This window comes from Equus asinus, chromosome 3 (assembly GCF_041296235.1).
Source record: "Equus asinus isolate D_3611 breed Donkey chromosome 3, EquAss-T2T_v2, whole genome shotgun sequence".
Lineage (NCBI taxonomy): Eukaryota > Metazoa > Chordata > Mammalia > Perissodactyla > Equidae > Equus > Equus asinus.
Genome location: NC_091792.1, coordinates 156,159,691 through 156,186,421, shown reverse-complemented (window position 1 = coordinate 156,186,421; position 26,731 = coordinate 156,159,691). Strand labels below are relative to the sequence as shown.

At 53.0% G+C, this 26,731-nt stretch overlaps 2 protein-coding genes across 6 annotated transcripts in view; one reads left to right on the top strand and one right to left on the bottom strand.

Moving 5' to 3' along the window:
• EVC (EvC ciliary complex subunit 1) overlaps positions 1–2,780 on the bottom strand; it is a 74,402-nt gene extending 71,622 nt beyond the window's left edge. For 2 of the 4 annotated variants that reach the window (XR_011502363.1, XR_011502364.1), the window contains exon 1: positions 2,423–2,726. Coding sequence is in view for 2 of the 4 variants with exons in the window: in XM_044767852.2 (XP_044623787.2) it covers positions 2,423–2,596 (174 nt within the window). In the remaining 2 variants the exon portion in view is untranslated. Of the gene's footprint in view, positions 1–2,422 lie in introns of all 4 variants that reach the window. The other 2 variants (XM_044767852.2, XM_070506256.1) reach the window with 2 other exon arrangements.
• Positions 2,781–5,139: 2,359 nt separating this feature from the next.
• EVC2 (EvC ciliary complex subunit 2) overlaps positions 5,140–26,731 on the top strand; it is a 130,983-nt gene continuing 109,391 nt past the window's right edge. Inside the window, exons 1-6 of one of the 2 annotated variants that reach the window (XM_014843272.3) lie at positions 5,140–5,464; positions 12,198–12,252; positions 15,844–16,010; positions 18,704–18,772; positions 20,665–20,851; positions 26,091–26,200. In XM_014843272.3, the coding sequence (XP_014698758.3) occupies positions 5,285–5,464; positions 12,198–12,252; positions 15,844–16,010; positions 18,704–18,772; positions 20,665–20,851; positions 26,091–26,200 (768 nt within the window). In that variant the 5' untranslated portion in view covers positions 5,140–5,284. The remainder of the gene's footprint in view (positions 5,465–12,197; positions 12,253–15,843; positions 16,011–18,703; positions 18,773–20,664; positions 20,852–26,090; positions 26,201–26,731) is intronic. The other variant, XM_070506255.1, reaches the window with a different exon arrangement.

Here is a 26,731-nt window from a genome sequence, read left to right as displayed (position 1 = left end):
TGTGGTCTTCTCTCTGGGTCCAGAAGGATGAGCGGGACAAGGGGCAGAGAAAGGTCCCTGCTGGCAGAGAAGAGATGTACAGAAATGCAGAGGCATCTGGGGATCAAGGAGATTCTGGGGGGTGGAGAGCAGGATGCAGTGGGTGCACGGGCACCTGTGTGTTAGGCTGGCCACCCGGGGAAGGTAAGCCACTCTATGCACCATGCTGGAAACTAGACATCAGCTTTTGTAGGCATCCAGGAGTCACCGGAGGTTTTTAAGCAGAGTCACATTGTCAGATGTGCATTTTAGAAAGAAGAGACAAGAGGGAGGAGACGGAGGAAACGAGTCCACTCAGAAAGGAGGTTGTTGCCAAGGTTTACTCCAAACGGACAGGCAGTCCCGTCAGCCCTTGAGGGCTACAGCCCTGGTCTGAGCCACCACCACCCTCAACTGACAGTGCAGCGTTACTGACCGGCTGTGCAAGCCCAGGCAGCTCGGTTAAGCCCTGCGAGTCTCAGCTCAGTCCGCTGCAGTATGGGCTACTGCTCTGGTCTGAATGTCCCTGTCCCCCTCACCCGCAATTCATACGTTGAAATCCTAACCTCCAAGGCGATGGTATCTGGAGGTGGGGCTATTAGATCATGAGGGTGGAGCCCTCATGAATGGGGTCAGTGCTCTTACAAAACAGGTCCCAGAAAGACCCCTCAACCCTTCCACTCTCTGAGGACAGAGTGAGAAGTCCGCAGTCTGCAATCTGGAAGAGGGCCCTCCCCAGAACCCAGCCATGTTGGCACCCTGATCTTGGACTTCCAGCTTCCAGAATTGTAAGGAATAAATGCTTGCTGTTTATAACCCACTCAGTTTATGGTCTTTCTGTTACAGCAGCCCGAACAGACTATGACAGATACTAAACTGCCACCTCACCAGGTAGCAGATGATTAAAACTCTGACTTAGGGGTTTAGACAGCCGGGGGTGGAAATCCAGCCCCACCGTTTACTCATCCTGCGACCTGGGACAAAGAACAACCAGGCAGAGCCTCGATTTCCTCTCCTGGAAAGTAGGGGTAAGGACAATTCTCCACACAGAGGCCTGGAGTGAGGACAGAGAACCAAACGCTGGCGAACGCTTGGCACGGGGCCCAGCACCCAGCCAAGGCTCTGCCAGACTACTTCCCTCTTCACACGAAACGCCAGTGTCCCTCGGTGCCTCCCCATCACCAGCGGGATGTCACAACCTCAGACTTACCTACAAGCATCTTGCACTATTTTAGTTTCAGCCTTTCTCACCCCTTTGCAGCACAACACTCCCCAGAAGTCGCCTGCAGTGTGAAAAAGCCCGTGCTCACACCTGCTGGACTTTCCAAATGGGCCAGGAATGGGAGGACAAGACCACGTCGCCTAATCTCAGATCCTACCAGACTTTATCCCTCAAGGAGGTCAAAGCTGCAAGATGTAAAACAGCGACCACACCACCACCGATCAAACGCCTGCTGCATATCCCCACACAACATCCCACCCCATAACACCTGCCACAGGACGCATCCACTAACCCCCATCGGGGACCACCTCCATCCACGTACAATACAGTGGCCGTGGGGTTAGACACATGGCTGTCATTTCGGGAAATTACTTAACCTCTCTGTGCCCCAGTTTCCCCTTCTGCAAAATGGGGACATTAAAGGCACAAACTCACAAAGCTGTTTTGGGGATTTGACAAGATAATTCAGGTTACTGCGGGCACACAGTCAGCATTCACTAAAGGCTGGCATTATCATTTCCCCATCACAGAACTCGTGCGGCTGTGTTACAATCCAATGTTTACCCGTAATCTGTCCCTCTCCTTCTGGAGGCTGCGAACCCCCAGGGGCAAGTGCAGGGTCTATCCTGCTCATTGATGTGGAGTCAGAGCCCCTTGGCCCATGGCTGGCAGCAGAAGGTGCTCAGCAAACAGTGTAGGGATGAATGAATGAACGCATACCAGGGGGCAGCTGGGACTCCAGAGAGCCGAGCTAGGTGACCCACACAGCAAGGAAGCAGGAATGGACGCCCAGGGGCCAGAATCCCGCTCCTCCTGTCCACCACGCTGAGCAGGGCCCCTCTGCCAGCCTCAGGTCCAAACCCTCGGTGCTACAGATGAGGAAACTGAGGCCCAGAGGGCTTTAGCGGCTGCCCACGGTCACACCGAGGAGTCGGATGGAGCGGGCACTTCTGGGCACTCCAGGCCAGTGCCCTTCTGTCACTCTGCCGCCTCCCTCTGAAATGTCTGACTCCAGCCCCGTCCCGGAGCAGAGGGGGCGCCCCGGGCAGGACCGCTTGCGCGCAAAGCCCGTGATCACGCTCAAGTGGCCGCCGAGCGCAGGCGCGAAGCCCGCACCCGGGGCCGAGGAGGACCGCGCCGTGCGCCCCACGCCCCGCCCGGCTGCGCGCCCGGCCGACCCACCTGGTGCCGCGGGCGCGCGCGGGCGGCGCGGCGGCCGAGCCAGAGGCCGAGACCGAGGCCGAGCGCGGCACCCAGCAGCACGGCGGGGGCCAGCAGCGCGGGCGCCGGCCGCACCGCGTCCCGGCCCAGCCGCAGCCGCGCGTCGCTCCCGCAGGCCGCCGCGCCGCGGGCCATCGCGGGCTCAGGCGGCGGGCCGGCCGCATCCCGCCCGCCGCCGCGCTGGGCCCCGGCCCGTCGCCCGCCGCCCCGACCCCGCCAGGGCGGCAACGCCCGACTCAGAGCTCGGGCCGGCCAGGGAGGCGGCGCGCTCCGCCGAGTCCTAGGGCCTGGACAGTCTCCTCCCTCCTGCTCCTCTCCCGGTTCCCGGAGCGGCCCAGCCCGAGGGAGGAGCCTGGATCGTCCGCCCAAAACTTTGAGCCACCCCCTCCCCGCCCTGCCTTTGCACTGAGCATGCCCGGCGAGAGGCGAGCGGGAGTTTGCTCAGCCAGCAGGACCTTTCAGAGTCTTGGTTTAGGCCAAGCCTCTTGACTTCCAGGGAAAAAAGGGGGACCCCAGCCACGGAGGAGGGTGTGGCTCCGATAAGTTTATTGAGCGCTTACGATGTGCTAATCATTTAGCCTGATGATCTCAGTAACCTTCTCAACACCCCTCTGAGATGGGTACTATCTTGGGCCCACCCTCCTGACCAGAGCAGTCAGGGCAGGTAAGCGACGCAGTGCAGGTCCAGCTCCAGGCTTGCTCCTAACCTCTGCCTATTGGCCGCTCTTGGGCCGCACAGTCCTGCACCGCTGCGAACAAGTCGCCCGAGACTCCTGTTTGAATCCTACTTTCTTCTATGAATGGTCAATGCTTTCCTCTGAGACAACGTGTAGAGAGATTTTTACATCTGGCCCCGGTAGGAAGGAGACCCTGCATGGTCACTCATTCACTCCGCATTTACAGAGACCTGCTATTTCCACCAGCACCAGGCCAGCAAGGAAGCAGACAAGGTCCAGGCACTGAGGATGGCCCAGCCGTGTGGGAGATAAGCAAGCAGATGGGTTCAGCATCTGTTCTTTCCTTAAGCAAATGTCTACTGCACAGCTACTAGACGCCAGCTCTTGTCCTGGGTGCTGGGGGCACACGCACACCCGCATGCACACACACATACTCCTACCCTTTGGAGCTTAATTCCCTATGACGGCAGGGGCAGGAGTACCATGAGGATCTGCTTCAGAAAAGAAGGGTTTTCATGTTTTTAACCTGGACGTACAGCTCAAGTTTCTAGTTTCTTCCCTCATTTCCTCATCAACCCTTCCCAGTGGGAAGACGGGAACTATTATCCAGATTCACTTTTTATGGATGGAGAAAGTGACACCTAGAGAGGAGGACTGGCTCATCCAAGTCTTGCAACTGGGAAATGGGACAGATGTATTAGCACCTATGTCTGCCTGGCTTCAGGGCTCGCACTCTCTGCTATGCGGAGCTTCTAAAAGTGGCTCCTCAGAAGCATCTCCAAGGCTCCCGGGAACCCTACGGGCCATGACCTGAAGTTCTTGCTTTATGCTGCCTATTCCTTTGGATTCTCAGGCTTTAGTTTTAAAAATGTAGTGTTGTTTGTATTTTACTTTATTATAAAGTTGTTTGAATATTAAGATCATCCTTTAAATTACTCACCCTCGAATGGCATTGATGCTCCAGCAATATGCTAGCATTTACCTTTGGTCTTGTCTCACACCTGCCTGTTGCTGGGCACCCTCAAGGGCTGGGTACCCTGTACAGGACGCTTGGCTAATAAACTCTCAGGTTTTCAAACCCCATTGCCTTGTCCACGTCAAGTCAGGGAAGGCCTGTCCTTGGAGGGATGGGGGCAAAAGGGGCTGCCAAGTGCCAGGCTTCCCCTGAGGCTGCAGACAGCATGACAGGCTGCCCCACAGGAAGGCTGGCAGGTGAGGCCCCTCTCCCCAGAGAACAGGTGCGAGCTGTCACTGAGTGGTGGATGGTGGTGAGGAAGCAGAGAAACTGCCCCGCCAGGCCCTCTCCCTGTCTCTGCCTCCTTCTTCTCCTGCCTCCCTGCCAAGGCACAGCCCTGCCCTGCGTGGAGAGCTCAGAGAGTCTGCTCAGCGGCTGCCTCCTGGCTCCAGACACCAACTCCCCTCTTGCTGGTTTCCCAGAGACGTGGAACCGTGGCTGGCCTGCCTACCTGTCCCCCAGGAGTGTGGGGGACACCTGGGTAGGTCCAGAGGCCAAGCCACAGCAAGGACTCAGGCAGCGGGAGCCCAACTGGGCTGAACTGAACCCAGCTGGAAATGAGAGTGGCCTTTTCCTCCAGGCCTGAGCTGCCAGTCTCCCTCCCAGCCCTTCTCTGTGCTGTTGTGTCCCTTCTGGGCTCTCCAGGACACGCCCCGCCTCTCCAAACGCTTCTCAGTTCTGTAATAGGGGGCTGGTGGGGCTGGGGCAGAATATGGATTCAGCCGCGTGTGTGTGTCAACGAAGGCTCCCTGGAGGAGGGGGTCTGAGCTGAGAGAGAACGGACGGACTCTCTCGTGGAGGGTCATTCATGGAGGGCACTTGGAGTCCCCGACATCTTTGGGAGTATGGGAATGACCCGATCTGATTTGGGTACTGCCGAGACCCCGGGCGGGGCGCGAGCAAACCCAAGTTCGGCCGCCGGCGCGGCCCCGCCAGCCTTGCTCCCTCCCTCCCTCCCACGCCTGTCCTAGGCCGCCTCCAGCCCGCCCAGCCCCAGAAGCCGGAGTCGGTTCCAGAAAACTTTCCGCGGAGGCTCGCACTGAGCATGCTCGGTGGGGCGGGTCTGGGGTCCGGAAGCTCCGGCGACTCCGCGGCGCTCGCGACTTTGGGGTCGCCAGTCCCGAGCGGGCGATGGGTCTGGCGGGCCCCCTGGGGCGCGCCACGTGGGTGCTTGCCGGGGGCCTCCTGGCCGCTGCCCTGGCGCTGCTCACTGGTTCTGGGGGCCGAGGCCGGCTCCCTGCGGGCCCAAGTCCCCTCCGGCGCCCCCTCGGCGCGCAGCCTCCCCCGGATCCCCACGAGCGGACAGCGCAGGTGAGGAGGGCCGCCCCACAGTCTCTGGCGGCTTGGCTTGGGCTGCGCTGGCGGCGGGGAGGCCCCTTGGAGCTGGGGAAGTTCTCAGCAAGGGAGGGCAGGATTTGAGTAGGATGCATCATGTCTTAGTGTATCCCGCTTATGGCCCGACGACTCCCAGGAGGGGTGGAGACAGCCTTGTGGTGGCTGCGGGCTTGGGCTTTGCCAGCGGCCCGGGTCGAATCCTGGTCTGCAGCCTAAGAGCCTCGTGACCTGGGGTAAGGCGCTTCACTTCGCGTGCCTCCGTTTACTGGTCTGTAAAACGGGGGGCGTGCACCGTCCACCCAGAATCGGTGTGAGAGTCAGACGAGTTCATGCACGTAGAGCATCTTTCCTAGGCGCCCGCTCCCCGCGAGTGTAGCGGTTGTTAAAAGAACAGTGGGGACCACTGGCCGGGAGTTTTACCTGACTGCACTCTCCTGGCTGATAAAGTTAGGCTTTTCCCACTTCACCCTGCCCGTCCCTCTGTGGTCCCAAACTAGGAAAGGCACAGAGCCCGGGCCGGGCACATCACCCTAGACTTCCCTCTCCCCTCCCCCGAAAGCTGGTCTCCAGTCCTACTGCCTTTCCCTCCTAATCAGCTCCCGTCTGCCTCTCCCGCATGCCCGCTGCACCCCCTGGGTTCAGGCCCCATCCCTTTGCCTCTGGCCTTTGAACTGTTTCCCCTGGGTCTCCCCACCCCGCTAATTTGTGCTCTGTCCCTTCAGTTTCCCCAGGGCTCTAGGTGATCTGTGTGTGGTGTACCTTGGCCACTTCCCTCCCCTGCTTGCACCCCCTTCCACTGCTCTGTCCAATACAGCAGCCCTAGCTACCTGTGGCTGTTTAAACTTAAGCCTTTCAACTGCTCAGTGGCCCCATGTGCGAGTGACAGCCCAGACCCTAGAAGATTCCCGTCATCACAGGACGTTCTGTTGGAAGCAGAGAAGCAGTGAAGGGGTGTGTGGAGAGGAGGCTTCTGAGCCGGCCTCTCATTACCAGTGTTTACGGAGGGTCCTCCAGTGCCAGGCTCTGTTCTGGGTGCTTGGGGTACAGGAGAACAAGACAGCCTCTGCTCTTAAGAAACCTGCATTCTCAAGGCACGAGAAAGACACTAAAGAACTGTGTTAATCTGCAGTGTCTCGGTTGGTGTTCAGGCTGTGGAGAGAAACACGGTGGGCAACGTGGACTGAGAGAGATGGGGGTGAGCGCCGTCTAGACAGGGCAGCAGGGAGGGTGCTCTGAGGAGGTGGCAGTTGAGCAGAGCCCTGAACGGAATGAGGGAGGGGCTGGGGCACGTGGGGTGGGGAGAAGAGCTTCCCAGAGGGAGATAATAGTGAGGCCAGAGGCCAGAGGTGGCGTGGGCCTGATGTGGTCCAGGACCAGCAAGGAAGCCAGGTGTGGCTGGAGCAGAGGGTGGAGGGAGCGGAGGAGACGGAGGAGGTGAGGCCAGAGGGTGAGGAGGGGCCAGATCAGGAAAGACCCCGAGGCCGGTGGTGAGGACTCGAGCAGGAAGGTGACACACTGTGACTCATCCTTTTAAAGCATCCCTGTGGCAGGTGTGAGAATAGAGGACAGAAGACAGAGGTGGAAGCAAGAAGACCAAGAGCCGAGGCAGGTGGGAGACCAGGCGGGTGATGGAGGCGCACTGGACCGGAGTGGTTAGTGCTGGGCTGCTGAGAAGTTGTGGGATTTGGGATGTACATCGAAAGTAGAGCAGTGGGAGCCAGTGGGATTCACTGGGATTGGATGTGCGTTGAGAGAGAGAGAGGAGTCAAGGATGAAAGCCAGGCCTTGGGCTGAGCCAGTAGGAGAATACAGATATCCTTAGCTCATACGCAGAAGCCGGGCGGGGGGGGGGCGGAAATGAAGACTTCTGATTTGGTCTTGTTGAGTTTGACGTGCCCGTGAGGCATCCAGGTAGAGATGTCCAGTAGAGTGTTGCATGGGGAGTCTGGATCTGGGGGGAGAAATCTGAGCTGGAGATTTATACTGGGGCGTAGTCAGTGCTTTTAAGACCAGAGGGCCTGGCTGAGCTCCCTGGGGAGTAAATATGGATTGGGAAGAGTGAGGCCTTAGCAAGAGCCCTGGAGCAAGGCCGGGAGTGGCCAGGAAGAGGAGAGGATCCAGCAAAGGAGATGAGAAAGTGTGGCTGGTGTGACTCGAAGGGAAGCAGGGCTGTGACCCCAAGGTCAAGGGAGGAGAGCATTTCAGGGAGAGTATTCGCAGAAGGCAGCACAATGGCCACCCAAAGATGTCCACGTCCTTATGCTGGGATCCTGTGAATGTGTTAGGTTACCTGGCAAAGGGGAATTAACATTGCAGGTGGAATTCAGGTTGCTCATCAGCTGACCTTAAAAAGGAAGGTCATCCTGGGTTATCCAGTGGTCCCAACGTAATCACAAGGGTCCTTAAAAATGGAAGAGGGAGGCAGGCAGAGAGAGTCGGAAAGAGATGTGACATTGGAAATAGGTGAGAGTGATGCAGTATGAAAAGGACTCAACCTGCTGTTGCTGGCTTTGAAGGTGGAGGAGGGACCGTGAGCTAAGGAATGTGGGCTGCCTCTAGACACAGGAAGAGGCTCCTTTAGAGCCTCCAGAAAAGAACACAGCCCTGACGACACCTTGATTTTAGCCCATGAGACTCATGTCAGGCTTCTGGTCCCTGGAACTGTACCGGAATAAACGTGTGTTGTTTTAAACCGCTAAGTTTGTGGTTGTTTGTTCCAGCCGCCGTAGGCTACTGATACATGCACATATTGAATGGTGCTGATAAGTGGTGTGCAGTGAGGATGGAGAACTGGTCATTTAACCGGGCCTTGTAGAGGTTGTGGTGACCTTGTCAGGAGCTGTGTCATCTTGGAGAGAGGGATAACCAGGGAGGGGAAGGCTGGGCATGGAAAGATGGTATTGGCTGGTGCCTGGGCTAGGTCTCTGTGAGAGCAGGCTGCCCAGAGTGGCCATGGAGCCTGCAGAGAAGCACCCCCCAGGCTGCTGATGCTCAGAATCCAGCAAGACCTCTGGGAGCCACGGCCAAGATTCCCTGGCCCCCGGGGCTGCGGGAGGGCTTCTTGGTCTTTTGGCTCCCTGGGAGCTTGCCCCTTCCTCCCAACTGGAAACACCTGTTGGTGAAGAGAGCTTTGTCCCGTGGTGAGGTCGGGGGCCAGTGCTTAGCACAGCACCTGCCATGTGGCAAACGCTGGTGGAAAGAATGTGTGGAAAGTTCCAGGGGGCAGGGTTGTGTGGGAGTTGGGTGCACCGTGGTGCCATGTGCACCTCAGAGACCTCACAAATATAATTTATATTGTTTTAGTTAGCCTTTATTTTTAGGACAGTTTTAGATCTTAGAAAATTGAGCACATAGTACAGAAAATTTATATATATCCCCCCCCACACACACAGTTTCCCATATTATTAACATCTTACATTAGAATGGTACATTTATTATAGTTATTGGACTGATATTGATATATTATTATTAAAGTCCATTGTTTATTAGACTTCCTTAGTCTTTTCACCTAATGTCCCTTTTCTGTCCAGGTTCCTGTGCAGGACACCATCTTATGTGTAGTTTTTGTGCCTCCTGAGGCTCCTCCGGGCTGGGCCAGTTCCTCAGACTAGCCTTGTTTTTGATGACCCTGCCAGTTTGAGGTGGACTGGGCAGGTATTCTGTAGGGTCCCCTCTACTGGGATTTGTCTGGGTGCATACTGCCAACACGATCTATTGCTATTGGTATTGAGCTTGATCTCTGGGCTGGAGTAGAGTTGGCCGGGTTTCTCCCCTGTGAAATTACCCCTTTTCCCTTTCTGCACGTCTGTTAGAAGGACGTCACTAGGCACAGCCTGGACAGTTGTTTTTGTCAGGAGGGTTTTCTTCTGCCAGGGGGCAGTAAAGACTTATTCCAGCCATATCGGAATGTCTCAATGGTATCTGACATGTGGACGTCCTCTCTTGAGGACTGGGTGCCTCTTCCCACCTCTGGAAGGCACTTTATGGACAGGTGGTTGTCCTGGCCACACACACACACACCCGAGGAGGCCTCGGGACAGTGTTCCTGTTGCTGTGAGGGGCCTGGAAGACCCCGAAGGAGCAGGCCTGCAAAGCAGCGTCGTGGCATGGCTCCCGTTGCTGAGTCTGTGTTATCATTGATGTTGCTGTTGTTGCGATGACACTTGGTCATAAGCTGCTCGTTATGAGAAATAAAACAGTACAGATGGCGTGGGAAAGGAGACCTCCTCTGCTGCCCGCCCTCACGCCCCTCCTTCCCCAGGTCCCCGAGCCTGACACTTTAGCGCATCCCTTTCTAGGCTGTTAAAGATAATATGTGCCTATGATATACTGTATTGTTAATATATGATTATATATTAAATATATAAATAGTATTAAATATATTACTAAATTCTACATATACTTTCAAATTATTAAATATGTAAACATACATATATAAATATATGTACAAATAAAAGTGACTGTATATAAATAAATATAAATATATTTAAAATAAACATATGAACATAATTCTTAAATATGTAATAATATGTTAAATATTATAAAAATTTCCATATTCATAATTTTGTGACCTAGTGATTTCACTTAATATATCTTAACATTCTTTCCAGGTGAACATAAACCTGCCTTATTTATTGATTTATGTATTCATTTTGTAATGGTGATAAAATGCATATGATGAAACTTACCATCTTAACCATTTTCAAGTGTCCAGGTCAGTGGCGTTAGGTACATTCACATTGATGAGCAACCGTCACCACCATCCGTCTCCAGGACTTTTAATCTTGCAGAACTGATTCTCTGTCCCCATGAAACACTAACTCCCCATTCTCCCCTCCCCTAGCCTCTGGGACCACCATTCCGCTTTCTGTCTCTATGAATTTGACCCCTGTAGGGATTTCCTGTAAGTGGGATCATGCGGCATTTGTCCTTTTGTGACTGGCTTATCTCATTTAGCACAGTGTCCTCCAGGTTCATCCGTGTTGGAGCATGTGACAGGATTTCCTTCCTTTTTCAGGCTGAATACTATTCCGTTGCATGGATGGACCACATTTAGTTCATGTGTTCGTCCATCATTGGACACGAGGGTTCCTTCTGCCTGTTGGCGGTTGTGAATAGTGCTGCCCTGCACATGAGTGTACGGACATCTCCCTGTGACCCTGCTTCCCGTCCTGTGCCCCTCTGTGTTGTAAGGAGTAATTGTGTTGCTTAAATTGGGATTTTTTGATGATCGGTCAGGTGTCAACACGGAATAACACTGTGGACAGATGTGTGAAAGTGAGAGAGATTGATCATACTCACAGGCCCAAGAGGAGGCACGCCACACAGGGGCCGTGGGACGAGGGCCCAGGGATCGGGCTCAACCAGGCGTGTGGGGAGTGGGAGAGCTCGAGGACCCCTGGGCAGGCGCCTTTATCAGAAATCACGGGGAGCACACACACAAAAAGTACAAGGGGATTTCACCGGAGCATCTGAATGTTGCTAGGTGACAGGGGAGGGCAAGAAGAGCTGAGAATTCTGGGGTGGGTTGGTGCGAGGCTGGCTGGATCTGGCTTGTTCTCTCACCTGCCGCCTGTGTCCTCAGCAGTCCCTGCGTTGCCCGTTGCCCCATCTGCATCCCTCCACCAGTGGTCCTCATGTTCCAGCATTGTGGCTGGGCCTCCTGCATGCAGCTGGGAAAGCTGGCTTACATCATCCCAATAGAGCTGCCTTGGCTGGGAGTGTTCGGGGCCCGGGGGACGTGGCTGGGCCTGAAGACACGGCTGCTCTGTGGCAAGGGGACAAGCTTACTCTGACCTGGGGAAAGCTTTCCACAGGGACAAAGACAGTAGCCACAGCAGTTCCCTTTCTCTCCCACCGGATCTCATGCTTTCCATGGTGTCCCGCCAACTCAGGAGCTGTCTACACTCCAGTGGCGGGAACCTGCCGTCAGAACTGGACCCGAAGCAGGGCCTGAGTGTCTCGCTCGGCTCTCCTGGTCTTCGCTGCCTGTGCACATCCTTTCTCCTTCCATTGTGTAGATGCCGGCATGTCCAGAGCCAGGCTACCTGGGTTCAAAGCTAGTCTGCACCCCTTACCACCTGTGCGACCTGGAGTGAGCTATTGTGTTACCCCGAGTCTGGGGATTTTAAATAAGGAAGACACTTCACTGGGTAATTATGAGGACTGATTATAATTCACTTGGAGTGTGCAGCACTGAGCCTGGCCCATTTCCAGGGCTTATTATATTATTATTTTATAGTGGAGGGGTCTGGGCCTTTCCAGGGCTCAGTGTGTCACAAAGGTGAAGGAGAAGGTTGGCTGGGCCCCGCTTGGACAAGTTTTCATCCCTGAACGAGGTGAAGCAAGCTGGGGAGATGCTGTGAGGTCCATACTTTTCAGAGGAGGGATCTGAGGCTCAGAGAGGCTGACAGATTTGGCTAAGGACACACAGCAAGTAAATGGTTCCAGCCAGAATCCGGTTCTCCAGGCTCCCAGTCTGGTGTTTTGTATGCCACTCCGTGAAAACTCGCGGGATCTTGGGAATTCAGAGGCTCCAGGCTCACTCGGCGTCACGGGATTAATGAAAAGCAGAGCTGGGCTTTGAACCCAGGTCTGTCTGACTGTATGGACTTTGGACCACACAGGGCTGCCTCCCTAGACAGCTCCCAGAAAGGCAGGTGTGACTATGTTCTGCTGTTAATGACTTTGTGCCCTTTGAATTTTTCAGGACTTGCCCCATGTGATTCAGCCCGAGGTGGAAAGCTCTCACTTTCACACTTCAGGTCAGTTTTTCTTCTGGTTGATTTTTTTATTGTTTTGACCATGAAAGAGAATGCGACCCTAAAGCCGTGGCCCTCCCGCCTCCACCTCCCTCCCACCCTGCTGATCTGCCCACCTTGGGCACATAGGTGATGCCCTGACCTGACGCGCCAGGGCCGTGTGCCTCCTCCTGCGGCAGCTGCCTGGAGCTCTGGGGCACAGATCAGAGTTTCAGGGAAAGTGGGACTATTGTGATTGTCCCCTGAAGGGCTCTGATTGGTGAAACCCAGAATGTGCAGATTAGCCAAGCCTATGAGTTTCCTGTGGCTGCTTTAACAAATTATCACAAATTTAGTGGTTTAAAACAATACAGATTTGTTCTCTTACAGTTTTAGAGGGCAGAAGCCCAAAATCAGCTAAACTGGTCTGAAGTCCAGGTGTCGGCAGGCCGTGTGCCCTGCGAGGCTCTGGGAAGAATGCGTTTCCTTCTCTCCCAGGATCTAAAGCTGCTTCCCGTAGGGTATCGCCTCTTGCTCCATCGTCAAAGCCAGCAGTGTAGCATCTTGCCTCAGTGGTCGCATTGCTCTCTTCTCTTCTGTCTTCACATGCTTCTGCCCCGCTCTTATAAGGACACCTGGGATCACATTTAGGGCCCACTTGAATGATGCAGGTTATTTCCCCATCGCAGGGCCCTTAGTTTAATCACAGCTGCAAAGTTCCTGTACCAGGCAAGATCACGTATTCACAGGTTCCGGGAATGAGGACCTGGGGGCCATTAGTCCACCTACCACACCGGGTGACAGAAATTGAACTGGAACTAACCTAAGGAATTTGTTGGCCCTTGTGACTGAGACACCCAGGCCCCGGGCACTCCCGGATCCAGGAGCATCATGTTCTCAGGGCTCCGACTTTCTCTTTCCGTCTGGCCCCTGCTCTCTGGTGAGCGTCGTTCTCAGGCACATCCTTTCCACATGGTGGGAAAGACGGCCGCTGGCAGTCCGGGCATTCAGGAGCCTGACAGCTGGCACTCGCAGGCCAGGAAAGACTTTCTGGACGCTCAGCCAGAGTTCCTGGGAAGACTGATGGGCTCAGCTTGGGTCCCGTCCATGCCTGTCCCCGACCCTGTCTGTGGGGTCTGAGGAAGGAGTCTTCTGGGTTCCATGCCTGATTCTGGCTCCTGGGGACCAGGATGGGCAGGGACCCAGGTGGGCCCCACTTCTTTGTACAGACTGAGCAGGATTCTTCCCGACTGGAGGAGGGGCTCCCTGAAGGGAAGGCTTCTGGGCAGATGGACATCTTTTCATCCAGAGTCCTCTCAGCACAGATCATGAGTACATCTCCCCCAAGGATCCTGTTTTATAGCAGGAACAAACATATTTCGTTTCCCTGGGGAGTTAAAAGTGTTTCTTAAGTCTTTTGTTACTCTCTGCAGTCTTTACCTTTTACAAAATCCACTGTTTTCGTTTGAGTGAAGTAGGTGGAGGTGATGTCACCGGTCATAGAGCCCTTTCCTTTGCTGGTTAAGCAAGCTTGTGGGTCAGAGGGAGCACCGTATACGAGGGCTGCTGTGATTGCAGTAAGAGAGGCGACGGAGGAGGAAGGCCACTGGGAGCGGCTGCCGGATGGGCTTCCTGGAGGAGGTGCTGCTCAGCAGAGTCCTGAGGGGTGGCAGGTGGCAGGAAAAGGGGTTGGAGGGAGAGGCCTCCAGGCATGTGCAGCCCAGAGGTGGAGAGTGAGGGTGCATCCAAAGAACATCACAGACGGTACAGATGACCCAGGTGCTCGTGGCGACAGTGGGGAGGCCACTGAGCGATGACATGGTGGGTGGTGATCATCACCTTGTAGCTCGAATTACTTCTGTGCTGTCAGCACCAGTAGCACCTGCCCTTGGTCAAGCCTTCATCAGAGCCTGAGACCGGGCCTTCTGAGGGCCAAGAGGAGCTGGGGGCGTAAACGGGCATCAGAGAGAGCACCCAGTGTGGGCAAGATTTTGTGTCCAGCAAGTCTGCTGAGAAAGCATTTGTCCCTTAGCTGAGGCTGGGTCCCTTAGCAGGGTCCAGAGATGGGCGTCCCATCCCACTGCACACCCGTGCCTTCCTCAGCCATTCTGGGTGGGCAGCTGGCCGGGGAGAGCGCCTGCTTGTTTCCATGGCGAGGGCTGTCGGTTCCGATGCTGATGCTAACCGTCATCCCCACTCCAACTTCACCGACTGAATCCGCCACAGATCCTGGTCCAGGAAAAAAGATACTGATTTTATCTAGGATCCAGGTCCACATTTTTTTTCAAATTTATATTTCTTCCTACATATATTTAGAAATTCTGTAAAAGGTTTCCAAAAGCACTTCTAAAGACCTTGCCAGCAGTGTAGCATCTTGCCTCAGTGGTCGCATTGCTCTCTTCTCTTCTGTCTTCACATGCTTCTGCCCCCCTCTTATAAGGACACCTGGGATCACATTTAGGGCCCACTTGAATGATGCAGGTTATTTCCCCATCGCAGGGCCCTTAGTTTAATCACAGCTGCAAAGTTCCTGTACCAGACAAGATCACGTATTCACAGGTTCCGGGAATGAGGACCTGGGGGCCATTAGTCCACCTAATGTCCACTGTGTAAGAAAGACTGGAAAACAAATTCGTTCTTAGTCAAAATACACCTCATACTTGGATAGAAGATAAATGTCGAAAAAGGCACAACTCCGCAATCCAGGTCATTTCAGAAATGTAGATTTCCAGCTTTAAGCGTTTATTACTCGTAAACGCTTCCACATGCAGCAGGCCATTTAATCTGCTCTTGAGGCAATCCTGTCTGATTGATATTTCAACCACATTCCCAAGTGAGGGAAACTGAGGCTCAGAGAACTCAGCTGACCTTTCCCGGGTCACGCAGCCGATCAGCTGCAGAGCAGCACCCACTCAGGATGACTCTTGACACCCCAGCCGGTATCTTTTAAGTGACATTTCTGTGTTACACACGGTGCTCATGAATTTTCAGGATACCTCGACATGCAGCGAATTCTAGAGGGAGTTGCTCCCTGGTGGATGGCTCAGTGGGCCCCGTGTCCGGCGCTGGGCTGGTCCTCCTTGTAGTCGTGAGAGTGGCACTCATTGATGGCTCACTCTGCGGGAGACAGGTCATCAGAAGGACCCGGTGAGGTAAGGTGTACTCTTCTCTCCATTGTAGAGTTAGGGAAACTGAGGCACAGAGAGGTTAGATGACTTGCCCAAGGACACAGCTGGTGAGTGACAGAGCCAGGATTCAAACTCAGGGCTGTCTGATGCCACGAGTGTAAGAATCACCCAGTGCACTTCCCTTGTCTAGTGGTTCTGAGTCGGTTGGTCTGAGTTGGGGCCCAGGAACGTATATTTTAGCACGGAAGACGACGAGGAGTGCACACTGTGAGAAACACTCTTCTTAAGCTCCATAGCCCCCTCAATGAGCATGTCTCATTTTCCTGCCAAAGAGATGGTAAGTCATTCATTTGTTCATTCACTTATTCAGCAGATGCTTTCCAGCAGGTGCCTTCCACATACCACATGGTCTGCCTGCAGCGTTTCCCGCTCGCCTGGCTGCCTTTCTGTGTTGTATAATGAATGCACGTGCGATGCTGTTTTGCAGTGGCAGCACCGTTTGGAATGAACGTCAACAGGACAGTTGAAGTCTTTAACCCCCTCCCGACTTCTGCAGCCTCTCGTGGGCCGTGGGCTCAGTCCGTATTTGCTTCTCTACTCTCGTGGCCCAAGAGGACCTTGTTTAAGAGAGAGTCCCCTCTAACACACCACCTGGTGAGTAACTCGTTCAGCACTCTTGCAGAAATATCAGAAGGTGGAAAGAACCCAATTTCGAGCCAACTGTGTATGACATATCAGAGGTTTTTGTTCTTCAAAAAAGGCTCCTTCTCTTTACATACTATTATCAGTGGGGAGCACATCCATTCATCTCCCCAAAGAGCTGTTTCTTCTGTACCGTGTATCGTGTTTAGACGGATGTGGTGTGTGAATGTGCGCGTCGGCTGCCTCGTGTGCGGGTTCTAAAGCGGGGCTGCACCTTCTGCTTTAAGTATCCGCATTCACTTCCGGCTGCTATAGAGATGCCGCTGCCGATCGTTGCCGAGAGCGGTTAACAAATATTCACCGCGTGCCCGGCACTGGCTTTCGCACTTTCCGTGCATAATCTCACTGGAGCCTCATTACGAGTTTCTTAAACACGTCCTCATTGTATTCCCATTTTACAGGAAATTGAGGATTAGAGAGGTCAAGAAAGGTGGGAGTGGCAGAGCCAGGCTGTGGAGACCTTCTCTGAACTGCTGCTTCGTGCTCCTGCTGTGGTTTAATGTTCTGTTTTATGTGTTGCCTCCACTGGGACTGTCTTTCACCTGAGGTTTCATGACTTAAAATGGCGTGAGAACCACTGAGCTCGGCCGGTGAGCCAGGAGCCCCTTCTTGGCCTCCTGCTAAGTGGTTGTGTTAGATTCCTAGAGCTACTGTAACAAATTACCACAACCTTGGTGTCTCGAAACAATGAAATTTATTCTCTCACAGTTCTGGAGGCTAGAAGTCCAAAATCTAGGTGTTGGCAGAGCCATGCTCCCTCCGAAGGCTGTGGGGGAGAATCCTGCCTTCTCTCTTCCAGCTTCTGGTGACATTCCTTGGCTTGTGGCCGCATCACTCCAATCTCTGTATTAGGATTCTCCAGAGAGACAGAACCAATAAGATGTGTGTGTTATATATAGAGACAGACACACATGATTTATTTTATGGCATTGGCTTGTGTGATTGTGGGAGCTGGCAAGTCCAAAATCAGCAAGGCACGCTGGAGACCCAGCAAAGAGCTGATGTTGCAGCTCCAGTTGGAAAGGCATCGGCTACAGAACTCCCTCCTCCTCGGGAGTCACTCTTTTTTGTTAAGGCCTCACCTGATTGGACAAGGCCCACCCACATTATGGAGGGTCATCTGTTTTACTCAGAGTCTACTGATTTAAGTGTTAATCTCATCTAAAAAATACCTTTGCAGTGACATCTGATGAGTTTGACTAAATACCTGGTATCATGGCCTAATTACATCTGCTTGGTTACATCTAAGATGTAATTAGCTTAATTACATCTGCAAAGACCCCTTTCCCAAATAAGGCCGCATTCCCTGGTTCTAGAGGTCAGGATGTAGACATCTCTTTTTTGGGAACTGCAATTCAGCCCACTACAGTGGTCCTCATTCTTCTTTCCAATCCTCTCTAGTAGCAGGTGACTTGTCACCTCCCACGGCAACGCATCCATCCTCAGTCGCCCCTCCTGTGTGTGTTTGCTCAACAAGCTGTATTTATTCGATTGTCGTTTTTGGGATGCTGTATAAGGACCAGAAGGATAGAGGGCTCTTGAAGACTCGTTAGGATCCTGGAGTGTCAAAGAGCCGTGAGGGCAGGGTGGCTGACAGAGAGCGCAACCAGAGTCCGAGGGCTGGGGGGGGCTAACGCTGCTGCCTGTTATCAGCGTGTTGTTCTCAGGAACATCGCTTGCCCTCTCTGCTCCTTTGTCCGTCTGTATGATGAGAGGGTCACGCTCTGGAGAGGGATGTGTGTTGTGCAGGAATCGTAGGCTATGGAGTCACCCAGGCAGGGGAGAGTCCGGGCTTGCTGCCTGTGCAACCTTGGGCAAGTGAGTTCATCTTCACGAGCCTCAGTTTCCTCATCTGTAAAGTGGGAGAAATAGAATTCATGTATGAAAGTGATGGGTCTGCCAGCACTTGGGAAATAATAGCCATTGTTATGGTTATTGATATCACCGAGAGCTGCTGTGGCCGTGACTCGGAGTGCCATAAAGGATGTGTCCGTACCGCGGGGGCCGGGCCCTGAGGTCAGGGGGCCTGTGGCAAGGACAGAAACGAACTGGTGTCAGTTGTGATTATGAGAGGGACCGAGGCCTGGGGTTTCCAGGGCAGTGGCGCTGGCTTCCGCTGGGATCTTTCCAGAGGAGGCTTTGCAGGGCTGGAGGAGGCCAACCTGGGTGGATTCCCCATGACGATGTGCATCCGGCTCCCGGGAGGCTGCCCTCAGCACGCTGCGATCCACGTGCACTCAGTCCCGGCTGCGCGTGGCTGTGGACCGCTCGGCCCACATCGGGAGATGCACGGGGTGGGGAGCGGCCATTAAAGCATCTTCCTGTAGCTCCACTCGCCTTCCTTGTGCTGAAGTGTCAGCCCTGGTTTGCCGAGTCCCTGTGGCAATGGGTGTCATTCCCATGCACCCCCACACGGGGAAACAGCTCCAGCGTCACCCCACGTCCACATTCCTCTTTCCTCATAGGTTTCAAGTTCCACTCCTTTGCTACTCTTTTCAAAAAAGCCTTCAAGGTCACCTAAGCCATTACTATACTACGGAAGTGATCTCTCTAAACCTGTTTTAAAAGTTCATCCTGTACTTTTATTAAATCTGTGCAGCATGAAATATTTTGCATTTTCTAATGATTTCTGTATTTTGTTGTAGTATGGAGACATTTCAAGAGATATTCAAGGCACTTTTGAGAATGGAGTCGTTTTTCAGAAATGTGCGGTGGTGAGTGCTTATCGTGGCTTATGCTTGAGGAGAAGATAATTGGGTTCTGCCCAGATCATTTGTTAGTAGAGCTATGTATTTAAGAACTGGCGAGTCTACCAGCTTTATCTACCCATTTTTTGACACATGGGTGATGAAGTGACCCACAGGGGATCTTTATTGCCAGCACCAGGACTAAGAAGTTTTGGTAAAAATTAAGTGATTGTTAGTGAAAATCCACCTTGATCATTTAGAATGAGAAAGAAAGTATGACGTGCTTTCTTTCCGATTTTAACATGGATATGGTGCTTGACAGTTTAAAAAGTTATTGAAGGTCTTTTAGGTCTTCGACCCTTACCGATCCCAGAGATGGCTTTTGGTGTTACCCTTGTGTGGGGGTCTCCACGACCACCCTCCAGCTCAATGATTCTCCAGAAGGGCTCACAGAACTCTGAAAAGCTGTTCTACTCAACTGTTACAATTCATTACAGCAAAAGGGTACAGATGAAAGTCAACAAAGCAAAAGGCGCTAAGGATGGAGCTCCAGAGAGACCAGGCGCGAGCTTCCCGCTGCGCTGCCCTCTCCTCTCCTGGGGGAGTAGTGCGGAGGGTGTTTAACTTCCCCCCAATGGTATGTGAGATCACGGATGAGTGCTGTCAGACAGGGATGCTCCCCGAGCCTTGGGTCCAGGGATTTTATTTCCAGTTGATCGTGTAGGCCTGGAGTGCTCTCAGTTACTCAGACTCCAGCCCCTACAGAGGTCACACTGGCACAATGTGGCCCAGGGCCCCCACCATGAGTCGCATTGGCAGCACAGACCACCTGGTGTGGCCCAAGGCCGCAGGAATATAAAGTCACTCTGATCAGACACGATATGCCAAGTGCTTTAGAGGTTAATCCCCCAGGAGCTGGTCAAGGGCCAGTCCTTCCTTTGGAGCGCGCAGGTTTGGGCAGCCTAAGCCTGCGGAGTTAACCCTTGGCTGCACACCCCTCATTGATCCCAGGCCCTCACCGTCTTGTTCCCCTTCCTGGGTGCAGTCAGTGATACCATTTTGTCATGTCTTCCTAGAGATGTCTTCTGCCCTGTGTGCACAGTTGCGTGTGTGTGTGTGTGTACATGCATACATATGTACACCTCCCTCTCCCCTTTTACATAGGGGGCCGTATACTGTACACAAATTCTGCACCTTGCTTTTTCCTCTCCTTATGTTCCAGAGCTCACAGCTCTCGGGACGTGCATCGTTTCCATCTCTTTTCTCAGCTGCTCTGTCAGTCTCAGCAGAGCAGGGGTGAGGAAGGGGCAGGCATGCTGGGAGACAGGCTTAGAGAGAGGGGGCAGGGCAAGGTTGCAGAGGCCATGGGGGGAGCCAAGCTTCTGGGGCCCCAGGATGGCTTCCAACAGCCACGCCCTTCCAACACGTGGCCGGGCAGAACCTGGAAGGGCAGACAGGCAGGAGGCAGGAGACCAGCTCAGGTCCAGCCTGGAGATCAGATGGCAGTCAGATGCCCTGCACAGGCCTCTGGGGCTGGGCTCAATCTTCAAAATAATATAGGGAGAAAAAGCTGTTGTTTGCTTTTCTTGGTGACGCCAGTTGTCACAGTCTCCCCAACCTGGCTGTGGTTCTGTGCTTGTCTGGTTTTTTTTTCTAAGTTTCTCTGCAGGAGTGATTTCACCGCATTTCAGAGTCCCAGTTACTTTGATACTGTCACCAGGCAGCAGCTTGGCAAGCATGAGTCAAAACTCTCCTGGGGCCTTTGAAATCAGACCTGATAAGTTCTCAGAACCTTTGCGAGACTGTAATAGCTTCCCTCTGCCTGAAGACCTCATGCACACGTGCAAGTCGAGCTGGGGCATCATTTTAGGAAGTTAGACTTGTCAGCAAATCCACCCTCCTCTCGTCTCCTGTTGTAGGTGTCTGGGCAGAGCGCGCTGCAGACGGCTCAGGTGCGTCTGCTCGTGAACAACACCAAGACGCCCGGGGCGGCCAACCTCTCCGATCTGCTCCTGCTGGACAACATCACTGGCCTCACCGTTAGCGGGTCGACTGGAAACAAGACCTCGGAAGGATTCCAGGCTTTCAGAAGGAAGTTTCTGCAAGGTAATAGCAGAGTGCGCTCAGCCATGGATGGAAAACGATGAAAACACTACAGATCCTTCTAGAGCGGGTAACGTGCAGCAGGCTTGTTCTTAAACAGGTCACTCAGTTAATCCTCACAACAGATGCTACTCTCGGGGTGTCAGAGCAGGAGACCACCGCTCGATATCTGCAACCAGAAGCTGGATTTGTCCTTAAGTTAGAGAGAGGTAGGATTTGGGGAAAGAGTTTTTAAAATATTTGTGTTCAATTTTTATTAAATTGATGCAAAGATAGTGAATCCCAGTATATCCGTCGCCAGATGACCAAAATTGCCATCACTCAGTCCGATGCAGAGCTGGTCTTGGGCATGCTGGATGGAGGTGGGGTGGCTTGACATCAGCCCTGGACGCGTGCTCAGGAGATGTGCCGGCGTGTTCACTGGGGGCCTCTGCTTCTGGCTGGCTGGGTTTCAGAGTGCGCTGCCATCGCTGGTTGGCTTGTGGAGGTGTGTTTCCTGAGGCGAGTGGTCACTGGCTAATTAAGCAGGTTTGAACCAATCCTGGGACTGTTGTTACCAGGGTTTCTGAGCCGTCTGTTCTCCTAGGAGGTGGACTTCTTTTCTTGTGGTAGGCATCTCACTTACAGATGAAGAGACTAAGAGGATGAGGACCTTCCCGAGGCCGTGGGGCCACAGTCGAGGCGCAGATTCAAACTCAGGCAGTGTGGCTTCCCCATCCCACCCACCCCCTAACCCTCATGCTGTTAGGCGTCTCACATGCCTAGAACTTGCTGGCCGCTCCACTTCCACACCCATGTGGCCCGTCAGTCAGGCCACTCTTTTCCCCTGGGCCTAGACGAGGCCTCAGAATCCTCAACACCATGCTAGTGACAGAAGCTGTCAGTGGAGTTGGCCTGTAAGTGGTGACCTCTTTGCTGGCTCTGGGTTAAGCAATGCCATAAAAACTGTTAGGACACCTCCCAGCTAAGTGATCTTCAGTGCCTTCCTTCAGTGATGTAAAAATAAGTCCCCCAGTTCTTGAGCTAGTATTTAGATAGCAGAGCATGGGGCAGTGAGCAGAGACCAGACTCCATTCAAATGGGTCTAGGTTGGACTCCTAATCTCTGAGCTTCAGATGTCCCGTGTGTCTAACAGAGCCTCCTAGAATTGTTGCAGAGATTGAATGAGGTCACCTGACCTGGGCCTCTGCCTGGTTCCCTTCCATCACCCTCCCCAGCCTTCGGTCCAGCACGGCTGGCCTCTCTCATTTCTCCAACAGCCTTTCATAGTCTGTGCTCCTGCCAGACCAGGCTTGGCACTTTTCTCCCACCCCTCAACAACTCCTCCCGCCCTTGTGTCCATCTGGAAGACTCTCCTCTCCTTCTCTGCGCCTCACTCACCTGCCCCTCCAGCACTTCGCCTGCTTGGAGGAGCTGCCTGCCTTTCTAAGCACTTCCACACGTGAACTCATCGGATTCTGCTCCAGCACCTCACACTGCATATCTCTGGGCCTCAGCTCTTCATCGGGGAGCTGAGGACGATGGGAACACCTACTTCAGAAGCTGTAAGAGTTCTCGAAAAGGGTTACAAGGCAGCCACGAAAAGTGCTCCGCATGTTGGCTGCTATTTTGTTGGGATATTTTTATTCTTTCCATGTGTATCATAAAAAACATAAGATCTCCCCTCTTAAACTTGTCAGTGTACAGTACAGTATTGTTAACTGTATGCACCTTCTTGTGAGCAGGTCTCTAGAACGTTCTCATCTTGCAGCATTAGAACTCTATGCCCATGAAGCAGCAACTCTCCGTTTCCCCTCTCCCCAGCCCCTGGCAACTGATTTTGTTCTTGTTGCCATAATATAGCAGTTGTTGCATATGCCCCTGCCTTTCCTCTGCCTCGGAGTCTCCACATGCCCTGAGGGCAGCATCCAAACTGTGTTTCTCTGTGAACACCACGCTATGTTAAGGGATATAACATAGATTTTCAACTTAGGGGGCAGGAAACCTTTTTCCAAAGAATAAGTATATAACCATAAAATCAACGACCAACAGATCCCAGGCCATTGACACTCTAACGTCATCATTATCATCATTATTATTTGTACTTTTCTTTTATCAGAGACACTCATTTAGAGAAAAGATAAGAAGCCTGAGAGGGTCAAGTGGTTTCCTATTATTAACTGGCTGGGCAAGCCACTCCACTTCTCCGTCTCAGTTTCCTCTTCCATCTGTTGAGAAACAGTGGATTCTCCATCTGTCTCAGGGTGCCATTTGGGATCCACTGGGCTGACGCATGGGCAGACACTGGAGGGTGGTGACGTCACTGTACCCGGGAAGGTCTGATTATAACGACCTTCACCAGGGTTATTGTTTAATTATCATTATCTTTATCACCTTATCTCTGTGATCCTAGCTTTTATCATTATATAAAAGTAAAATGAAAATGTTGAGGATTTTTAAAACAAAAATCTTAGTGATTCTGTAGGCTCAGCACTCCTTTCTCCTGTTTTCTTCACATTTCTTTTTGATGTCTCAATACAAATTGAGAAATGAAGCACATCCTAGCGTCTTAGGGCTGAACTCTAATCTGTGTTACAGATGAAGGCAAAGTTGGAGGACGAGCTTAGGTGAGATCAGACGGGCCTGCTGGCTGACTGGCAGTGTTGGGTGGGCTTTGTCACCCACTGGCCATGCAGAGCCGGTACCCCTGTCCTACAGGAGCTGTGCAGTCTTACTTTCTGCCCGCAGCCCACTCTCAGGAGTAAAATGGCTGAAGGGGGTGCACACCCAGCTTACCAATCAGATGAGGTGCGCCGCCGGGTGAGAAAGGCGCGGGGAGAGGCCAGCCCTGTGTCAGGTGGGGTGCCGTGCTCGTGGACCGGAGCATCAGGGGTGGGAGTTTGTGCTTCCCCCCCGACGGTCTCTGTCATCTTGTTCTCTGAACCCAGTGGGCCTCTCATTAATCTGAAATCACCGAGGGGTGGCTGGCTCCCTGGGGAAGGAGATCAGCCAAGGTCAGGACTCGGGACAGCCCTGCTCCCCACACCACCCATCCACTGCCCCTGCGTGTGTCCTTCTGTGACTCCTGGTGGGTAGGAGAGATTTCTCTTTCTGCCCTGTGAAGGCTTTGGGGATGACTCGGATCTTACATTATTGAAATAAACCCAAAGGATGCTCTGTACCCAAGGCTGGAATTCTAATTCTGACACGCGTTCAAGTCACGTCCAGCCATGCTATTCACGAGGCAAATCAGGGTTTGCAGGGCGCTGACCCTGAATTCAGTCGCATACAGATTCTCCAACTGTGACCTGCCAACACCTTCCTTTTGTGGATTCTCAGGGAGAAACGAAAATCACAGGAAGGAACCCCCTACAAATTGAAATCCAAATATATTCAAGTCCAAAACGAATTACAATCTAAGATGAAAAATTTACCCTTGTAAGTTTGAGGTGCAAAATCTAAAATTCTTAAATGAAATACCACCAAACATCTTTCCAATATTTCATTCTGCCCAACCTGCCCCAGAGGGTCGTGGCTGGTTGTCTGGAAGGAGCTGGGGTCCCTTCAGCAGCTGACAGGACGCAGCCCCTTTGTCTCAGAAGCTGAGTCAGTTGAATGCCCAGTTTCTCACATGCCCGACTTTCTCCACAGAGTTCAGGGGACTCGTGAGAATGTCATATAAACAAAAGATCCACACGTGGAATATCACTCGCCAGAAAAAGCTGACGCATGCTCGAACGTAGATGAACCTCAAAAAAGTATGCTCAGTGAAAGAAACTAGACACCAAGAGCACATATTGTATGATTCCATTTCTTTGAGATGCCCAAAAAAGGCAAATGAATCCTAAAAAAAGTAGATTAGTGGTTGCCAGGGGCCTGGGCGTGGCAGTGGGGAGTGACTGTTATTGGGCACGAGGCTTCTTTTCAAGGTGAAGGAAATGTTCTTAAAATCAGATTTTAGTGATGGTTGCACAACTCAGTAAATGTACTAAAATTCCTTGAATTGCACACTTAAAACAGGTGAATTGAGTGGTATGTAAATTTTATCTCCAAGCTATTTAAAAAAAGAAAAATTTCACCATCTCAGTAATGCAACCAGTTCAGACAAGCCAGTCTCAGCCCCTGAACAGGCTGGACCGTGTCCCCAAACCCAGCTCGGAGCATTTCCCCAGGCCGTGGCTGAGGCTCAGAGCGTCTGCCACCGAGAGGAGCGACAGAGATGTTCCTTTGGTTTTAGTTTACAAAGTGTCTCCGGTCTCTGCCAGGTACCTGGAGCCACCTGACAACATCAGCCCGGTGGGAGGAATCCACTGTGGGCAGTTAAAGTGGGCGCGGTCCACGCCCGACATCAGATGGAGGAGCCCCCGTGCACTCAGCACCTCCAGAGAATGGCGGCTGAGAACTGGCCGCCTCCTGCAAAACTGGAGCCCTGCTGTCTTGTTTGGTTCCCCCCCTTTCCCGGCAGGGTCTCGGGGTCCTGTCCGTTCCCCTTGAGTTCGGCTGAGTATGGCCCCTCCCAGCAGGAGAGCTGCCTCCTCCTGAGAGCAGGTGCTTTCACTCCTGACTCCGTACTAAGGAGAGCTTCGAGCCAGAAACCCCGTCTGCAGGGAAACTTCCTCCTTAAATACAAAGAGTTAATTTTTGTCATTAAGCAGTAGAGAGCCAACTAGAGACCATGAGGTTGGAGGGGACCCTACGTGAGCCCGAAGTGACCTTTGTGGTCCCCTTCCGGGCCCTGGTCTGGCACTGCCTCCCCGTACTGCTTGCTGTCAAGGGTGGCAAAGGGGTCAGAGGTGTCAAAGCAGCAGCCATGGTCATTCTGTCCGCCAAGGGCCAGAAGTCCCACGAAGACTCTTCTCCTGAGCTGTGTGGACAGGATTGTGGGGTAAAAATAGATCCCTTCCTGGATTTCAAACGAAACTAACAGGTTCTGGATTTCCTGAGTTTGTGAGCTGAACACGTTCCGCACTGGGAGGACTGACCCACCCAGCCCCGGGCAGTGCTGGCTGCGGGCAGGGGCGCCCAGATAAGCTCCTTGCACCTACTCACAGCCCCTCCCAAGTGAAAAGAGAGGGAGCCCAAGAACAAGCACGCCCGGCTTATGCTCCCTGCTAATAAGTACGTGGAAGCCCAAAGGTCCCCTTGCTGCCAGTGTCAGCTGTGATGGCAGCCTCCTTTTGAACCCTGAAAGCGAATGTGTGGCTGTGTCTGGGGTGTGCCAGGGGCCCCTCTTTTGACTCACACTTGCCTTCTCTCTGAGCAGTCGGAGACTCCTTCTCGGTCAACTACAAAGCCTCGCTCGAGGCCAGAGACGTTGGGAGTGGAGAAATCCTGATGCTTCCTGCCCGGCTCACCTTCCAGAGTTCATCACCGGTATTTTCTTGTTACTCTGATTTCTGTCTTGTCACTGTTGTTTTAGAAACACTGAAACTTAAGACACAATACCCATTGGTTCCTTCCTGTCTTCCTTCCTCCTTCCTTTCTGCCTTTCCTCCTCCTTCCTTCCTTCCATGATATCGAATTCTGGATAAGTGCCCAGGCCCTGGACTCACACTCTATGCCATGAACCTGGCTCCCATAGCAGTTCATTGTGACCTTGAGTAATTACTTGACCCCTGTGAGCCTGACACAGGCTTATTATAAAGGTGAGTGATCAGTGGGTATTAATCTCTCATCACTGTGTTTTGTGTGTAATAAGCACTCAGCCAGTGGTCACCATTTGTGTTCAGCTGCCAGAGCCGCCGTGACAGAGCACCAGAGACTGATGGCTTAAAAACAACAGAAATTTATTTTCTCACAGTTCTGGAGGCTGGAAGTCCGAGACCGAGGGGTGGGCAGGGTTGGTGCCTTCTGAGGCCTCTCCCCTTGGCTTGTGGACAGCTATCTTCTCGCTTTGTCTTCATC